The sequence below is a fragment of the Lytechinus pictus genome, chromosome 17 (assembly GCF_037042905.1).
Source record: "Lytechinus pictus isolate F3 Inbred chromosome 17, Lp3.0, whole genome shotgun sequence".
Classification (NCBI taxonomy): domain Eukaryota; kingdom Metazoa; phylum Echinodermata; class Echinoidea; order Temnopleuroida; family Toxopneustidae; genus Lytechinus; species Lytechinus pictus.
In genome coordinates, this window is record NC_087261.1 from 9,826,051 (window position 1) to 9,845,245 (window position 19,195).

Consider the following 19,195-nt stretch of genomic DNA (forward strand, 5'->3'; position numbering starts at 1 on the left):
GGTCGCCAATTTGAGAAGTGACCACTTCACTTCTCCAAGAGAAGTCTCTATTCTCTTTGGCAGTCGCTCTAAACTGTCGGTTGTACGATTGCAAAGGTCACAGCCATCCTTGCTCCATTAGTAGCCTTTGATATTAAAGCTCAAGTGTGGTTTTGACATGAACTCAGAAACAATTTATCACAGATCATTTGCTGAAGGGAAACTCTTGCTCTGGGAAAGATGAAAGATTTTATATTATTTAAGAAGAATGTTATAAAAGTAAAGAAGGTACCAACACATTCATGCTATGGCCCAAAGCAGCTGTGTAGCCCCATTCATACAATTCTGTGTATAGTACACAAGCCTCTCAGCAGACTTGGTGTCAATTTCCTATCTTGGTGATCCCCGTTTATAATGAACATATTTCAATCACTGTGATGCAATTTCTTCCATGATTCAATCTCAAAGATTGATCCTTATTTCATGGTTGTTTTTTTTTAGATGAACAAAACAAACCAGTGGTGAAATAGTTCAAATGATTATTTTTCCTTTGTCATTGAAATATCTTATTTAAACAAGAAAATGAATGGACATAAAATAAAGAAATTCACTAGAATAGCATGATTCAAACTTTACAAACACTCTTTTCACTGCGGATTTTCCAAATTTTATCTTGTTAACATTCTCTCTTTAAATCTTTATTCATTTATAATATCTATTTGAATGAAAAATATCAATGTTGCCAATTTGATAAATAAAAGTGATCACATCAGGCTTCAATGAATTCATCCATGCTACTTCTTCATGCTATGGATTGGTAAAAGTTAAGTAGAAGTGAATTCAATGTTCAAGCCTCTGCACTTGTCAACAACTTGCTAATAAGATGCCGTTAAAATCCACAAGATCAACAGTACAAACGATTGAGACGACGAAAGCGAGATTGAGCTTTTGATAGGGATTTATATCTTGTTTAGTTCTCTCTTACTTACTCCATCCCCTTAAAGCATTCAGGCGGAAAATCTGATTTATTGCTTGGCTTTTGGTTTGAGAGATGAAAATGGAATTGACTTTCAGAGGAAAAGCCGACTGGCGGGGTTGAGTAGGAGGTATTCACCATGGAGGATAGAGCCATCGGCCAAAGTCAATATATCTAAATTCAAGCAGTGTCTCCTTTGAGCATCGTTTTTAGTCGAATATTTAGTATATTTTTGGGGACTTCATTTTTTTTTCTGTCTGATCTCAACTTTCCCATCTATGCATCTTTTTCGTTTTATTTTTATCTGTTTACCTCCTCTTTTCTTTGGCTGCTTTTTGCTTCATCTTTCCTTGTTCTTTTTCACCTTCAGCTTTTTGTTCATACTTCCTACCCTTTCACTTCTCTTTCTTTTCCTCAACCTCTTTAGCTACTCTCTTGTTTCCTTTAACTCCAATTGCAGAGCTGCCAAGTACTGGTTTTTAGTAACTATTACTGAAAAATTAGAAAGAATACTGGTGGTTTCATGCAAAGTACTGGTTTCTAAAGTTTCAGTTTATGTGTTGTTGTATGGTATTTCTGTGAAAATACTGATTTTCAGCCTTCAAAATACTGAAATGTTCTTGATCAGATTGGCATCTCTGCACTAACCCTGTTATCATTCCTATTCATTCCTCTCTTTTCCAACTCCTCTCAGTTTTCTTTCACCCTTCCCCCTTTATCATTCACGTTCCCCCTTCTTTGTTTGTATTTCTCATTCTCTCTCCCCTTCTATCTCTCTTTCCCTCTCTTTCACTATTACCCCTTTCTCTCTTTCTCTTTACCTAGGTCAATCTTCTCTCGGGCCTATTCTTTCCCTGTGTTACTCCGAGGTATACGGCCCTTTCACACGGTCAAAAAAAAATTGTAATTTGAATGATGATTCCAGTGAAAAATAAGGCGAATGACAAATACTTAGCACGTGTGAAACCAAACTAGAACATGATTAGAATCATGAACGCTAATCACAGTCACAATTACAATAGCAATCATCATTACAATAATGATTCAAGATTTGCGTGTGAAAAGGCCCATAGTCTCTGGCATGACTAATGAATCTACAACTCTGATACCGCCCTCTGTTTCTTAATAGTTATTCCTTTATTCATCAAACGTTTATCTATGAAACTGCTTCAACAATCTTTTCTTTTGGGTGAGTGTTTCATAGAGCTGTTTGTAAGTTAAGAGCGATTTAAGAACGACTGGTGAACCTTTCTCACGCGCTAAATAATTAACAATGAACATTTAATGGTGAATTATCATTTACCACAAGAAAGGAACACCAGGGCCCCGTAACACAAAGCTTAGCGATGAATAGCAAATATGAAAGAACGCTTCTGATTGGTTCCTGGTCAGTATTTTAAACTAAAATGCGCGTGTAACATTGATCTTGATTGGTCAGTCCATTTTGCGATTGATCGCAAATCTTTGTGTTACGGAGCCCTGTTGTTCTTACAGTCACTATCAACTAACGAATAGCTCTATGAAATGGCCCCCTGTTTAAGATTGCTTACTATCCAAATTTTAGAATTGAACCATGAGTTACACCTTAAATTTGATTCTATACCTAACCAGCCATGATATCACTGGAGGTACATGTATGCACACTCGCCTGCTATGAAAAGTACTTCTAAATTTTGAGAAACCTGTTCAGGGGCGGTATTCTGAGGTCATTTTATCTTTAAAATATTTTATTTTATCTCTTAAAATGAAATTGGTATTCTGAGATGACATTTTATCTCTCAGATAAAATTTAAGATTTTATCTTGAGTATAAATTTTATCTTGCGTATCTATGATGATACGCAACAGAGCAGTGGCTGCGTAGACATACCCATCGCGTATCTGGCCATTGCAACGCGGGTGATGTGCTTGCGCCCAAGTCACTTTGAAGAAAAAAATAAAATAAACTTAAAAGAGGGTAAGGGCTATTTTATCTCCACGACGTTGATTTCGTCAATATTTCTAGGTGAATTAACTCCAAATGTTGGCATGAAAATTAAGAAAAATGATATATTCATTGAGAACAGCACCTTAAAGTTATTCCTGTACAATCAGGAAGTATTTCATAAGACTTTTCTTGACTAATATTGTCTTTGAAATGATGCTTGAAAAGATGCGATATAGACTTCGAAAAAAAGATGAGAGTATTGCCATTTTTGTTAAAAAGAAATATCTGTAAAGACGCGCAGGCGTATAGTGCAAGCGTATTGAAGTCAATAAATTGACGCAATCTCACTCCTTCGCCACACCTCCTAGCGGAATGGATTTCTATTGGTTGAGTGATATGAGAGAGCTATAAAAGCGCGTTTCTAATTGGATATTGATTAAAAAATAGGTGTGTCTTACAGAGATAAAATGGAAATAAAATTGTTCTCAGAATACCAATTCGGAGAGATTTTAAGGGTATTTTATCTCACTGATTTTAACGGAGATAAAATATTTTATTTTATCTTAGATAAAATGGATCTCAGAATACCACCCAGGTCTATAAAAAAAAACCCTGTTCATACACTTGTACCTACTTCAAACAGATAAAATTCTAGTAAGATACAAACACCCTGTACAAAAATGTAAATATGCTGCAAGCTAGTAACTATTATATCCTACGTAGATTAAATCCTGTATAGTGATTGGTTCAAATAGCATCATGTGACCAAATATATTTCAACTATGATGCTGCGTGATGTCAGACCTCGATATATTTTTTCGCTATATCCAATATTCAATCGTCATTAGTTCAGAAAAATTGATATTTAGCTAAACTCTCGGGCGCACCGGCCAGCAAGCTCTCTCTCCCGAGCAAGTCCTGTGATGCGTCGGCGCAGGCACTAATCTGTGTTTCGCTAAGCGGTGGCTTGGAGAAAAGTAGGTAATTCAACACAAGTAACCGGACTTTGCAAGCTCAGCGCATAGATTTTGGTTATAAATTAATAAAAGTAGGATATAAAACAAATATATCAGCCGTTTCATTCAAGCATAGTGGAAATTATTAATCCTCGGTTGGACTGGCAAAACTACTATATTTCCCTCGGGGCTTCGCCCCTCGGGAAAAATAGTAATTGCCAGACCAACCTCGGATAAATAATTCCACTATACATGTACTTTCTCAAATCCTGATATATTTGTTTACTGTAGCTAGCTACTGGCTGGTGGCTTACATAACATTAAAGCCATCGCAAGCTAGCAAAAAGTGCATGTTCTTTGAAAGGTAGCTTCATTGCATGCCTATTACAAGCTTATTTCTATCTGCTAGCTACATGAAGTCAAAAGCTAGTGGCAGGCGTGCTTGACATTTCTGTGATGTATGAAGCAAGACTTTATTTTCCTTTTATCGTTAATAATTAACTTTTTCTTACCGCACCTCAAATATTCTTGTTTGTTTTGCTTTCACACTACATATATTCCTGCAACTTAAGGAGATGTTCATGTTGAAGTTCGCATAAGTTTTGAAAGTACCTTCTATAAAATTGCTGGTGTTTTTATTCTGGAATATTGCAAGAATGTTTCTTTCATGCTCAACATACCCAGTATATATCCTGTTTGTGTGCACATGCCTACTGTATCTATTACAAAATAAACCACACCATTAATGTTGGTTGATTGAAAGCACTTTTACGCCTATTATTCTTTGCTTTGTCGAGCAGTATTCTCCTTTTGAAACAGGTTTTCCAATCGGATGTCCTTTTCTTTCCTTTCCTTACTGTTTCATCTCTCAAAGCCAGTGTATTTCCCTCCCTGTATTTTCATTTTCTTTATATATTCTCTCTCCACTTTATATTTATCTTCTCTCTTCCTATTTGACCCACTCTACATGTAAGTCAATTTTTTTTTTTTTTAATTGCATGTTTTACTTCCTGAATCTTCTAAGGTTACCTTGGCTTATGATAAATGCACTTTTAAAGTTTGGCCTTTCCCCTAATAATACAGTTCTATTTCTCTAAGTTTTCCTGCTTTGTATCTCTCTGTCTGTCTGTCTCTCTTTGTAACTTTCTCAGTCTCTATATCTACCTTTCTTAATTCCTTCTTGATTTATCTTTGTCTCCCTGTGTCTCCCCCCTTTTCTCTCCTCTTTTGTCTTTCTCTATCCACCTCTCTGTGTATCTCTCTCCTCGTCCTCTAACTCTCTTCATCTTTTCTGTCCATCCCCTTCTCCCTCCTGTCTTCAATATCCTCTCCCTCTTTCTATCAGCTACCTATCTCCTCTCTCTCTGTCTATCTCCCTCTTCTTCTCTCTCTCTTTCTTTCTTTCTTTCTTTCTTCTCTCTCATTCCCCCTGCTTACCTCTCTTTCTTCCTCTCTGTCTATTTCTCTCCATCTGTGTCTATATCTATCCATAACCCTCCATCAGACACCCTCCCACCCATTCACATCTCGACACCGCAACCCACCTTACCTATTGCAATAAATCAGCTCGCCTCCCCCACAAAGCACGGGGGGCCTGTCGCGTCACATTCTGACTGCAGTAACAATTCCATGGAAATCTGTCTGCTTCCTCGCTGCATCCTTCGGATTCAACCCAATCTGTGAAATTAAAATTGCTTTTCCCCATCATGTAAATAAATAAAATGAATGCAATCAGGCCCTAACATATGTGTCTGCCATGTTCTGTTTGAGAGGCTGGTGATGCGTTCCAGATGGTTCCGGTTCATCTTTGTGTATAATTGATGGACTACTATCTCGTATTCCCTTAAGTGTTATTTTCACAGAAGCACAAGTGCTTGTAAATGAATAATGTGAAGAAAGAAGGCCCACAAAGTCATTATCTTCCCGAAATGCGCCAAACATGGGTGGAGTTTTGGAAGCATTGTTTTAGCTGTGATTTGTGGGATCATCATCATCATAATTTTCGTCGTCATCATCACCATCATCATTATCATAATTTTTCATCATCATCATTATCATCTTAATTTTCATCATCATCTTCTTCATATCATCATCATCCATCATAATCATCATCATCCATCATAATTTTCATTATCATCATCGTCATCATTATCATCATTATTTTCATCATCATCACATCATGTTGAAGATGTGGTTTTAGACCAAACAGGAGCATGAATTTCATCACAAGAATGTCTTGTGTATCTTTGACAAAGCATCTATTTCCTCCTAGATCTTTCGGCCAGACGAGCTCATTCCTGTGCTCATATAATTTTCATTAATAATTCAAAAATGTTCGATCAATATCGACAGCGTGTAAAGGTCAGACATTAGTCTATCCTTCTATCGGCCATCAGATGATGAATATATCCGCCGTATCCTCCTCCATCAACTGAAGAACATTCATTATTTTTCAAGTCTATCCTTGTGACAACCTTCTGTAAAGATCTTTCTGTCATCTTCACCAAATGATTCTGACAATATTCTCCTGACTATAAAATGACATATTTCTGCCTATCTAACTTTTTCTCATATTGGAAATAACCAAAGATGACTGGCTATTGCATGTATTTAGGCCTCAGTGCAGCTTGAATTCCCCCATAATAGATCCCGTAAATCGGGTATTTGTAGGTGATCATTTCTTGAAACTCACTCCAAATTGATGCTGCTATGAATATTTGTAATGATGTTTCTGTTCTGCAAGGAATGGAATACATGTACAACTTAACTTCATTTTGAGCACACATTGTTTCACAGAAAACAACAAGTGTAAAATTAATTCTCATTGTATAGTGGATGATCAAAAATATGCCCAATTAGCCCCCCCCCCCCCAAAAAAAAAAAAAAAAAAAAAAAATTATTTGATTATCATAATGATAACTAAATGAGTAAATGAAAAATAATTTTAAAAAATAAAAATAGAATTAGATGAATAAATAAACGAACGAATAAATTAATTGATTAAATAAATAAAGTTCACTTTTGGTCTAGGAACCACCTTGCATCCTGTATCAGGCCAATAACTTAGCAGTAAATGGCTTAACTTCTTCTTCTTATGTTGGTTTGAGTGGCAATTAGTCATATTTGACTATTGTCGCCATTGACTTTATCTATAAAATCTCACTTCTCATATTATTACCAATATGATGTATACATATATGAAATATTTTTCTTGTGCATCCTTCTATTATAAAAATGATGAATATAGTATACCGGTCTACAAAAGTTTGTCTTAACTCTTGTCAAAATGGCATATAAACAAATCTTCACCAAAAACAAACCGCTATCTTCAGCCCAGTTCCAACTAGTTGCGCTTGCCCTGCCCTTTCTAAGATGCAATCATACCGGTCAGCACGGTACATTGTGCCGATTTTTTGGACATAAAAATGCCTAGGTCACCCATGCATAGACGAGGGGGCGCTAGTGTACCTGTGCTTACAGATGGGTTAAACATTAAAATAATTTTTTTTTTTTTTTTTTTTTATAACAACACCAACAACAACAAGGCGAAAACACTTGTGGGCTTTGTTAGTTATATGTGCAGAACATATCATTTTGTATATATTATATCATACATTATTATGTATATATATATATATATTCTTTTCACATTAGACTTGTACAAGCATATCCTTTCATATTTCTTATAAACAATACAATATAATAATAGCACATATCACTCCTTACTAAAACGTTTCGTTCTTGAAACGAAACGTAAAAATGCTTTCTGTATCCCTGGGTCATCTTTTTTTAAATACTCCATTATTTGTCCTGGCTGTGATTCATTCAATTTTACAAGGAGCATTGATCTTTCAATTATATATTTTGGACAATGTAAAAGATAATGTCTGACAGTTTCTACCTCAGGACATCTATCACAAAAACATTTTACACATACAGTGCATGCATGGTGTCTTGGAGTAGCAAATACCAAAAGGAATTTTAAATGCTTCAATATTTACTTTCAACTGAATATGTAAAGGGGAGGATCAGATATTTGCCAGCAGTATTGATTAGAAAGGTTTAAGCACAGTGCTTGTAACTCCTAGAAATGACATGGGACTTATTCTTTCTAAACGACTGTCGGCATTAAATGTCTCATTGAAATCGTACAGGGGTTCAAAACCATCATCACAAATCTATGTAATAGTGCATTACGAATTGATAGACTTCATGATTTTCTAGCTTTATACAGATGTACTGAATTTCCTTCACGGGTTTTATTTGTGAGTGTAAATTGAAGACTTCACTAATAAAAATTACACTGTCAACAATTTAAAGGTTACATGTGGGGAGCATTTTGTGATTTGTATTTTATAATTTTCATGATTTTTATCTTTTCACAGACTTTTGTAGCTACTGCATCTGATTGTCTTGTACAGTGTAGCATATCTGTCTGTAAATCCATGAAAAATGCTTTATGAAACACTTTCCTAATTGATGTTATGACATATGCAACCTACCACCCCAAAACCAATAAGTCGCCATGTAAGGTTCTCTGTCAATATCCAAAATAGTAATTTAGTCTCTAAAATCCAAAAATTAAAAAATAGCTTATCTGAAAGAGCAATTCTTCTTCTTCATACTGTGAAAATTTGAAGTTGTGAAGTTGAATAATAAAAACGGTACAAGAGTTTCTTGGACACTACTTTTTCAGACTGCTTGGAAGTTTCACTGAGATCAAACAGTATGCACATCTCATGCTTGAGTGAACCCCAAACTTCAAACCTTGTTTTCTCCTTATTTTTTTCAGCTCTTGCTGAATTTCCTCTGCATTCAATCAAATACTTGTAATGGTTATTGTTGGTCAATTTCAACTTATCATATATCATATTAAAGCTCAGGAAATGAATTTTCAAGCTCAATATAAATCTCAGTATTCATTTTGGACGACTTATTGTTGGTTTTGGGGTGGCAGGTCACGTATTAGAAAACATTCTTTTCTTCACAATTATGAAATTTTACCCGTTGGTGAGCCAGCATATTGTATGAGTCTTGCAGTACACTCTTGGAATCATGTGGAAAACTGAAAGAGCCTGAATTTAAAACAAGTGGCAGGTGGATTTTATTCCCGAGAGAATATCGTGTGGACTTTCATTAGCGAGGTTTATAGGCACAGGACAGTGTACATGTAGAAAGATAAGAGATGTAGATTAGAAGGGAAGAGGATGGAAGGTGAGGAGATGGAGGGAGGGAAGAGGAGAAGGGGAGGAAGAGGAGGAGAAGGATAAAGTGAAGAAAGATATTAATATTGCATATCAGTGGTAGATGTGAAAACACTTTAACAAAACACCTTATTTTCGATAGATGATGTAAATTTATGTTCACATAAATTGCTTAAAACATTTATTTTGAGCTGTGCTGTACATGTAATGTTTCCAATATTTTTGTCTGTGTTTCTGAATTGGAGAGCCATGTGAGCGATAAACATTTTAATAATCAAAATGGAAAATGGAATGTATCAATGACTTATGAGAAAAACACATATTACATGGTGCACTCTACTATAAAGATCTATAATTTGCGAAAGTATATTTTAAAACATACTATGACAAAGCTTGGTGAAGGTGTTAATAAATGCAGCAAATCATATCCATACACATTCTAAGAAAGTTCTAGATAGAAGTGACACCTTGAAAATGATTGTTCAAGAAAATTCATGTATATCTCTTGGGACACATGTACATGTACTTGTAGGCTCTCCTTCGGCAGAAACAAATCTTGTTTATCAGTACTTGCTTTAATGCCATCTCGATATATAAGAAGGAATTTCTTGGTAAAGGTAAATTACATCTTGCCTTGATGAGGGCAGACAAAGTGAAATGATGCAAGGCTGTCTGGTCACAAACTCTCGGAGGATTTCTCATCGGAATCATCCTCAAAGATGCGGTCGGCGGTTGTTTAGTCGAAGGAAGGGTGTACTTTCTTGTCTGCTCGCTGTCCCGTAAGACGGCCAAACGGACAGGGGAGACGGGATAGGATGATAAGATGGTGGGCTGTGAATCATTGATGGTAAACCGAGCTAGCTGTGGAGTTGAGATGGATCTTTTGTTTTGACTGCTCTCTCTCTCGCTCTCAGACTAATGCATCCTCTTGATCTCTCATTCTCTTTGTCTTTCTTTCTCCCATGTACTCTGCATCCTCTCCTATGGGACAATTCCTGTTCTTGTTCGGACTCCTCGCCTTTTCACCCCCTCCCCCTATCAGTCACACTCTCTCCCTCTCTTTCTCATGCTCTTTATCATTTAATTTTCCCTTTTTCTACTTACTCTTCCAATATAACCTTTTATTTTTTAATTACTACTTTTTGAAAATATTTTATCCTTTATTTATATTCTTTATTTATATCGAACTTCTTATTGCTTAAAAAAGAAAATTTGCTCTTTTTTCGGGGGGGGGGGGGGGGTCCAAATTTCTTATTAGTTGCAATTGATGCCAGTGGTAGGGAGAGGGAGAAGAAAGAATGAATAAATTAGTTAAAATTAGGAGAGTATGTAAAACAGACATGCCAACCGTTCCATTTTTAGAGTATTTGTTCCTCTTTTTTGCTATAAATACACCAATACTTTTTCTGTATGATTTGTTACTTTTTTTTTAATAATTTCGGATCACGGAGTATGTATTATACACGGCGCGTGACACCAGCGTCGGTCCGACAGTCCCAGACCGCTAAAAATCACTGTCCGGCCAGTAACTTGTTACATGAAAAGAACAAGTAAATTCTTGCCTACGAGCACATGTTTAAAAAGGTGAATTATCAAGTTTTCAAGAAGAGTAATTTCCCATGTTTTTTCACTGATCTCACTACATCAGGTTGGCGATTGTTACGTTGAGACAAATTTAAATACTCTTTTTTTTTTTGGTAAAAAATTACATTTTTTTCTTCTAAGAATACTTATTTTTTGTTGTAGAAGGTTGGCAGGTCTGGTAAAGTAGAGGAAGGAGGAGAAGAAAGAATAGTCTGGAATAAACCATCACAGCACACACGAGGGGGGATGGATGTTCTCTTAATAATATTGTGTATATTTTTGTATGATAGAAACCACTTTATATGACATCTTCACTCATCGAAGCCATAAATTTTCATTTGAATTAGTTGCTTCTACACCTTTTATGCCTGAGGGTTGGTTGAGGTGTTGCATTCACACTTTGGCTGTAGACATGCATAATGATCTATTCTTGGGAAAGGGCTAATAGAGGAGATGCGTTCACACTTTGGCTGTAGACTTGCATAATGATCTATTGTTCTTGGGGAAGGGTTAGGTGTTGCGTTCACACTTTGGCTGTAGACATGTATTGTTCTTGGGAGAAAGTGATCTGTTCCTGTGTAGGTACAATAACTGACTCTTTTTTTTTTTGGTATAAATTCTATTCAGATTCAGAAGAGATATATTTATTGCATGTGTTCTTTTCTACCACAAAAACATAGTAACACAAGGAAGCAGAAACTTAGTTCTGGGGAAGAACTTGCATGTTCATGTGCCTAAATGTTTCAACTTTTTATACAGTGGTAACATTTTTGTATGGTGATTAAACTATAACTTTTATTTGAAAATCTCGTGTTCAAATTTCTATTGTTGAATCTGTTCCTAATCTCTTCTTGTTCCCTTTTGTCAAGGAGAGTAGTATCTTCAATTAGTTTACTGATCGTTGAAAATTAATAGAAAACTGAAGTTTAAGCTTGAACAGATGATCTACGATCCAATCCAGACATCTAGTTTATGGACCCTGCCAGTAATTGGCAAATTATACATATCATTTTTTTTTTCATTTTATTCTTTGCAGTGCAAACAGGTGTCCAGTTGCAGCAAAGAAGAAAAAGACAGAGCCCGAGCCTCCACCACCAGAACCAGAGCCTGTTAAAAGGATGAAGCGGTTGTCGAGGAAACGAGGTGCCCCGCCCAGTAGTCAGGAGGAGACGGTAGCATCTGTGGCAGAGGAAGGTCCAACCAGCGCCAAGGTGATGGCTTTGAACCCAGACACAGACGATGCAAACTCCATCTCGAGTCAGGATGAAGACGTGCAAGCAAAATGTAGCCGTAGAGCAATCGTCAACCTCCAGAGACTGATTGATAATGTCACAGAGGAGATCAGACATGAGAAGGAACAGGAGGAAGGAGGGGATGGGAAAGAAGAAGAAGAAGAAGGGGCACAGAAGAGTGAAGATGTTGCTGTGCCGAAGGATACTGAGAAAGATGAGGTGGATGATGAGGAGAAAGCAGGAGAGCATGAAGAAGGGGATGGGGGGAAAGAAAGTGAACAAATGGAAGTAGAAGAGGAAGAAGAGCAAGAAGAGGAGCAACAAGACAATGATACTGCAGTGGAAGATGAGAGCGAAGTGACAGAAGAACAGGTGGATGAAAAGGAAGAGCCTCAGGAAGGAGAGGAAGAATGGGCAGGGGAACAAGATAAGATGGATTCTATAGTTGATACGGAGGAGAGTGTTGTTGAAGAAGAAGAGGAGGAGGAGAAGGAGGATTCTTCTGTTACAGATGCAGAGACATGTGCTCCGCCTAAGCTCCATAAGGAGTTGGCGTTTCTCAATCAGGACATGCCAGTCTTGGAAACTGCTCCTGACCTCGTCGGAAGCAGTTCTACAACTGGTGAAGACTGTAAAAGTGGGACCGGTGAAGTGGGAGGAAATCTGCAGGTTGAAGTAAAGCGTGAAGGAACACACGATGGAGCAGAGGAGGAGGAAGCATATGGAGATGCCCCATCCTTGGTCATAGATGAACAGTTGTCCTCCAGAAATTCATCCAAAATGGACGAGGACGACAATGGGTTGCCCTTGCACCTGCGAGTTCTCAGTGAACAACTCTCTCAAGAACTTGAAGAAACTCGCAAGAAACAGACAGTGGGGCCAGCCCCAGCGAGTTCCGTGCGATCGCTCTCCCCTGCTGAAACCCCTCAGGAGAGCCTACCAACCCCCTTATCCAGTGCAATTGTGTCAACTCCACCCGCAGAACAAGAGCAGGAGGAGGAAGAAGAGGAGGAGCTTCCGCCCCCATCACCACCACCTAGCAATGAAAGCATTCCAGAGAGAGACTTCTCAAACACCAGCAATCTTGATCTCTCACATGACACTATGGACATGCTCCCAATGAAGATCAAGCAGGAGGTGATTGATCCCTTAGAGGACAGTGATATCGATATGACACCTGAAGATCACATGATGTCCCAACTGACTGGAGAACATCGACGGGCACCTCCCCCTGTTGTACCTGTTACTGCTGCATCAGCTGCAGCAGCCACAGCCAGTTTGCCGGGTAAGTAAATGCGAATGATCCCATCCAATTCAGTAGGACACCATCAGCGTAGTTTGGTATCCACTTTGCAGATGCTTTCTGCAAAGTTGAGAATCTCTTGAAAATGCCTGTCTGATCACAATAATAGACAGATTAGTGGTCATTGTTGAAAGTTGATGGACATCGTCTTAATATTCGGACCAGATAAAAAAATTGCAGATATGTCGTTTGTCCAGAGTTCAGGGCAACACTGTTTTGATTTTCAACAAATGCTGCTATGTTATGAAGGGCTTTTGACAAAAGATCCTCTGCGTTATAGAAAGCGTCTGCAAAGTAAATGCTAAAATGCCCTAATATCTCTATCGAGCTGCCTATTAAAAGGTGCTGATGAGACTGAAAATATCATCAAGAATGTCTGGAAAACTACCACAAATTATGAAAGAATGTTTCCTTTAAAATTTGTTGCAAATGCAATAGAGATCAAGAGATGAGTGCCTCCATGAAATGCCTCTGCTGGTATCAGTTGAAGATACTGTACATGTATACATACATTTAAATGCATGTCAATTCAATCTAAAATATAGGTTTTGAACAAGGTCTTGAGGTGATTTTCGAAATTGGCATTGTGAATATGTGCTGGCAGTTTACGTCTTGCAATAAAAGAATACATGTAGTTCAAGTTCGTAGAGCAACCAGTAAGGGGCTTCATGATCAAAGAACCCTGAAGGAAGTAGAAGAGCATATATTGAAATGTGGTTTGAAATTTCAATTTGGGGCTTAGCCTATGAATAATTTGCAAGTCATAGGTATTTGGGTGTGCTGTATGCATACATTGTACAAATAAAAGAGCGTTATATACAAGCCTATCAGTTCTCTGTTTTGGACAAAATTAACTTTTTTATAGAAAAAGGCTTCTGTTTTTATTTTTTTAGCACCTCCTGGGCTGAACTCGGTTGAGTGTAGCAAGTGTCCCACACCAGGATGTGATGGAACAGGGCACGTTACTGGGTTGTACAGTCATCACAGGAGGTAAGTAGCTAGTGTTGGTGGTGATGATGGTGGTGTTGCCTCTGGTAGAAAAGATGATGATAGTGATGTTATGGTTATGGCGGTGATGTTGGTCGCAATGGTATTGATGGGTGATGATGATGATGAAGTAGCCAGTGCTGTTGGTGATGATGTTGGTGTTGCTTCTGGTAGAAATGATGATGATAGTGATGTAATGCTTATGGCGGTGATGTTGGTCGCAATGGTATTGATGGGTGATGATGATGTTGATGATGATGATGATGACGATGATGATGATGGTTAAGCAAAAAAAAAATTATTTACAGGGTTTACTTTCACAACTTACTACCTTAATCTTTAATATTTTATAAACTTTAACATTCCACTGAATGGGAATTTCCAGGGCTCGTGTTTTTTAGATTCCAGTGCTCTTTTGCTAAATCGCCCCCAGCCCCATGATGATGATGATGATGATGATGACGATGATGACTTTGACAACAAATTTTGGTCATGATGATGGCAATGTGGTGATTTTTATGACTATGATAGTATCAATCCTGATGAAATTAGTGATGATAATAATGAACTGGTGTTAAAATGGAAAGGTACAATTGAATGGTTAAATGGTGGCTGTAGTAAAATTTCCAATAAAAATGAAAATTAAATGTAATCACTAGTAAATATTGTAACTATTCTGTCAGATACTACATCAGTCACTACAGACATAAAATGAAACAAGCAGATAGCAGTGGTTATTTGTCATGGTGAGATTGTGATGTCATAATTGTGTACATAGTCTTTCCTATCGTGTCAACAGCTGTTCTTAATGATATTTTAAAACTTTGATTCCATTCACAGCTTATCTGGATGCCCTCACAAAGAGAAAATTCCTCACCAGTGTAAGTTTCACGTTTTCATTTCATTTTCAGTTGTTTAGAGTAAATTTGTTAACATCTTTAAGAATGTTCTTTGAGCAAGTACGAAGTACATGTATATGTTTATTGTAACATTATGGTGATTTACTTTATGGTTGAAAAAATATATAACAATCTTAACTTTATTAATAATTCTTCAAAATGATAAATGTGCTTTTTACAAGAAGCGTTCAGTTCTTTCTTTGGTTTAGGGGCAGATGTTTTTAAAATATCTGCCCACATCATTGATTTTCAATATTCTTTTGTTTTAGAAGTCTAAAACTTAGTTGAAAAAAAAAGCAAATGATGCACAGGTTTGTATAGCTGGATGGAAGGTCAATTCATTTAAATTGATATCTATCTAGAGAAAAAGAGAAGGAGAAAACTGACACAGATAAAAGGAAAAACAGGAAAAGAGACAGAATGGCCCGAATTCACAAAGGTGGTTTTGAAAACCCACGGTTGAGTCCATGGTTTATGGAGATTTACTATATAAATTATGCTTAATTTAACGCGTATCTGGCGCGTGTAAAAAAAAATGTCCAATGCGGATGCATGCTTTCGTCACAGTGCGCCAAATTGACGCCTGTACCATGGTTAGATACGCTATTTTATTCATGAGTCCACTGTTTGAAGAGTGGACTCATTAATTCAAAACGGTGGACTCATGAATTAAACAGCATGGATAACCACGACAACAGGCGTCAATTTGGCGCATTGTGACAAAAGCGCGCATCAGCATTGGATTTTTATTAATATACGCGGTAAAATAAGCGTAGTTTATGCAGGAAATCTGCATAAACCATGGATTCAACCGTGGGTTTTCAAAACCACCTTTGTGAATTCGGGCCATTGAATTTGTAATACATAGGAATTTTCAAAGAAAGAAAGAGTAAGATAGAGAGCTACATTGACAGAGACAGTGAGAGAGTGAAATACATTAAATAGGGATACAGTGAGAAAGAAAAGACAGCCAAGGATGGGAGGGGATCAGAATAAAAAATAAATTCCTTTTAAAAGAGTGATTGTGAGGAATATATGATTATTGAACAATAATCAGAATTATATAGAGGGAATACATGAGATAGAAGTATTAAATTGTTCTTTTAGTGATGTACATTGTATGACAGACGAGGAAAATGCAAATGGATAAACAGCATTAGGCAGATAAGAAAGGTCTCTAGATACATGCACATTTAGCATTTTGCTGAAAATGGGCACAATCCAATAAGAAGAGTTATGAAATTGCGATAATGACTACATCAGAAAGTGTACTTCTAAAGAGAAATGAAAGAAGAAATGCCCTGGAAAGCCAAATGACGTCCAGAGGAGCTATTTAGGGGAAGAGAAGGAAGAAGATTGTGATGGTAATGACATCAAACTTACGCACAATGCATCTCGCCACCTGCAATGAAATGGCCTTTATATGCCCATTAACGACCATTTAGAATACAGCTGAAGGGATAGCAAGTTGTCATAAAGTATTACCCATCGTTTATATCTGTATAGTGCAAGTATGTGGAGTGTGCGTGAATTCCTTTATTACTAGCTTATACCCATTATGTGCAGTGCAATGCACCATTTACAGATGAAATATTTGAAAGGATTAGTTTTCTTTTTTTAATTTTGAGGAATGTGCACGTACTTGAATGAATAATTCCCCCACTGTATATTCTCAAAGGCTTGCAAATTTCTATATTAAAATTTACATGTACAATGATAAAGTAGAGTACATGTGAAGAAAGAAATAAGTATCCATGTTGATGTAGTATATTGTTTTACGAATATTGAGTACTTGCGAGCATGTATGATAAAAATTGCTTACTTGTTTTTGTTTTTTCAGTTTTAGGAAATGTGAAAGAAGGAAAACAATATATATTTATGTAGTAGATAGTGGAGTGTACTCTTTTTAAAAAGGTCAGATGATTAATTTCCAGGTATTTCTCCTCTTTATAGGGCAGACAAGTTAAAGGTCACTTTTATGATTTAAAGTATATGCACCTGAATGCCATTGAGCATGTAAAAGAGTTGCCTTTCTTACAAAAATAAGCAATTTGTTTTCCTTCTCCATGGTTCCGGCTAAGCGTCGTCGTCGTGTATCCATCGAAGTGTTCGCAAGCTTCAATAATTAGAAAGTCAAGGTCGGAAGAAATACAATTACAGTATGAGCACAGATGGTATGGGCTCAGATATCGAAGGGAGGGGAGGGATGAAGAAAGGAGCAAGGGATGGTGAGAGCATTGAAGGAAATCAAGGAAGGATTGATGGATCGAAGAGGGGGAGGGATGAAGAAGAAAAGAATACAATTACAGTGTGAGCCCAGATGGTTTCGAAGGGAGAAGAGGGAGGGATAGTGGGAGAAGTGGAGAAAATGAAGGAGGGATTGAAAGGGAGGAGGAAGAAGATGACATACAGCACAAATGGTATGGTTTTAGGTATCAAAGGAGAAGAGGAAGGGATGGTGGGAGGAATAGAGGAAAAGGGAGAAAGATAGATTGATAGAATGTTGGTTAGACCATCATGTAATTGTCATACAGGTAAAGGACCTTTTAGTTGTGCTTAAGAGATCTATGGATTTGTATGATAATAAATATCCTTGATGTTTTATCCATGGGATTGCATTAGTGGTAGTATAGACATTTCAAAAGATTTTTGTTGCCAAGTTGCATAAAAGAGATAAAAGAAAATAAGAAAAATCAGGGAAAATCCCCGTTCTGGTAGAAAAAAAAAGAAATATCAGAATATCCGGTTTTTGGGGAGATGAAAAATCTATTGTGAATGTGATATCATAAAAGGGTACTTTTACTAGGAGATTAAATGTGAGACAAGAAACACTTTCTTAAATGGCACTGGAAATATATTAAAGAGATGGGGAATGAGGGGATATTAAACATGAAGCTTAGACAAGATATCATCTGGTTACATAAATGTTTTGCAAAAAATGTGTATTTTCATCTATTTGTAAAGGGCAAGAAGATCTTGAAATTTCATATTCCATGTGTCATTAATTTTGGAGGACTGGGCACATAACTTCTGTCCTTCACGTTTATAATTTCGTGGAGCTCAATAAATCGCTCTCCTTATTTTTTTGAGGAGCTCAATTGAGCTCTTCAGAATCGCTCTCCGTGAGGAGCTCAAATCAATTCATTACAATACATGTATGATAAATTTTAGATTTTTCTTAACATTGTATATTATATGCAATAGCTGTGTTAGCTATTAATTAATCTGTGGTGAAACTAGGCCTGGGTCACGTCAATACGTTTACAAGATGTCGTATGCGCTACTGCTAAAAAAAAAAAAATGGAAAAAAAGTGGAAAAAATAAAATTGCTAAAATTTCACATTTTACATCTTTAAATCCATGAAATGGCCTTCCTTTTTCCATAATTCCTTGAAATTACTTTGATGAAGTTGAAAACAATCAGAAAAATGAAAAATATTCACCCCTTTCCCGACTCTGATTTGAACTTACCTCGGTAAATATTGTAGTCCCACATGTAGACTTCCATGGTGTTGCCATGAAAATCTACATATGGGACTACATGGGACTGCAATATTTACCGAGTTTAAATTAAAATCAGAGTCGGGAAAGAGATGAATATTCTTCATTTTTCTGATAGTTTTCAACTAAATCAAAGTAATTTCAAGGAATTATGGAAAAAAGAAGGCCATTTCATGGATTTAAAGATGTGAAATGTGAATTTTTTTTTTTCAAGGAGCGCGGTAGGAGCGCCGGCGCGATCGCGCTCCTCAAAAATGAAGGTCTGTAACTTATGAAATACATGTACACATTACAAACTTAACCTAAAAAAAATGGAATAGAAAGTGATTCTCTGTGATTATTATACCTTCAGTTGTCCTCTAAAATTTGTAAAGATACTGCTCCAGGAAATCATAAAAGCTCATTAGCTGGATTTTTGAAAGTTACCTTGGAGTGTGACATCTTCCTTCCTGTAGAGGCTTTTGATTTTGATTTATAGCTTGCTTTTTGTGTTTTAATGCGTAGTGGTCAATAGGTGGTTTCAAACCGCCTCGATCACAAGAATCCCCGTTAAATTACGAGAACATTGTTAGGCTAAAAAATACCCATTAATTATTCCTGCATTCACACCGCCCCGAAACATACCCTTCGGGATAAATTCCTGAAGTT

The 19,195-nt window shown here is 36.8% G+C and overlaps 1 protein-coding gene across 6 annotated transcripts in view; it reads left to right on the forward strand.

Annotated features, from left to right (window-relative positions):
* The first annotated feature begins 11,665 nt into the window (after nucleotides 1-11,665).
* LOC129280800 (myelin transcription factor 1-like) overlaps nucleotides 11,666-19,195 on the forward strand; it is a 37,931-nt gene continuing 30,401 nt past the window's right edge. For all 6 annotated transcript variants that reach the window (XM_064111810.1, XM_054916805.2, XM_064111811.1 and 3 more), the window contains exons 1-3: nucleotides 11,666-13,142; nucleotides 14,054-14,150; nucleotides 14,988-15,028. In XM_064111810.1, coding sequence (XP_063967880.1) covers nucleotides 11,744-13,142; nucleotides 14,054-14,150; nucleotides 14,988-15,028 — 1,537 coding nt within the window. In that variant the 5' untranslated portion in view covers nucleotides 11,666-11,743. The remainder of the gene's footprint in view (nucleotides 13,143-14,053; nucleotides 14,151-14,987; nucleotides 15,029-19,195) is intronic.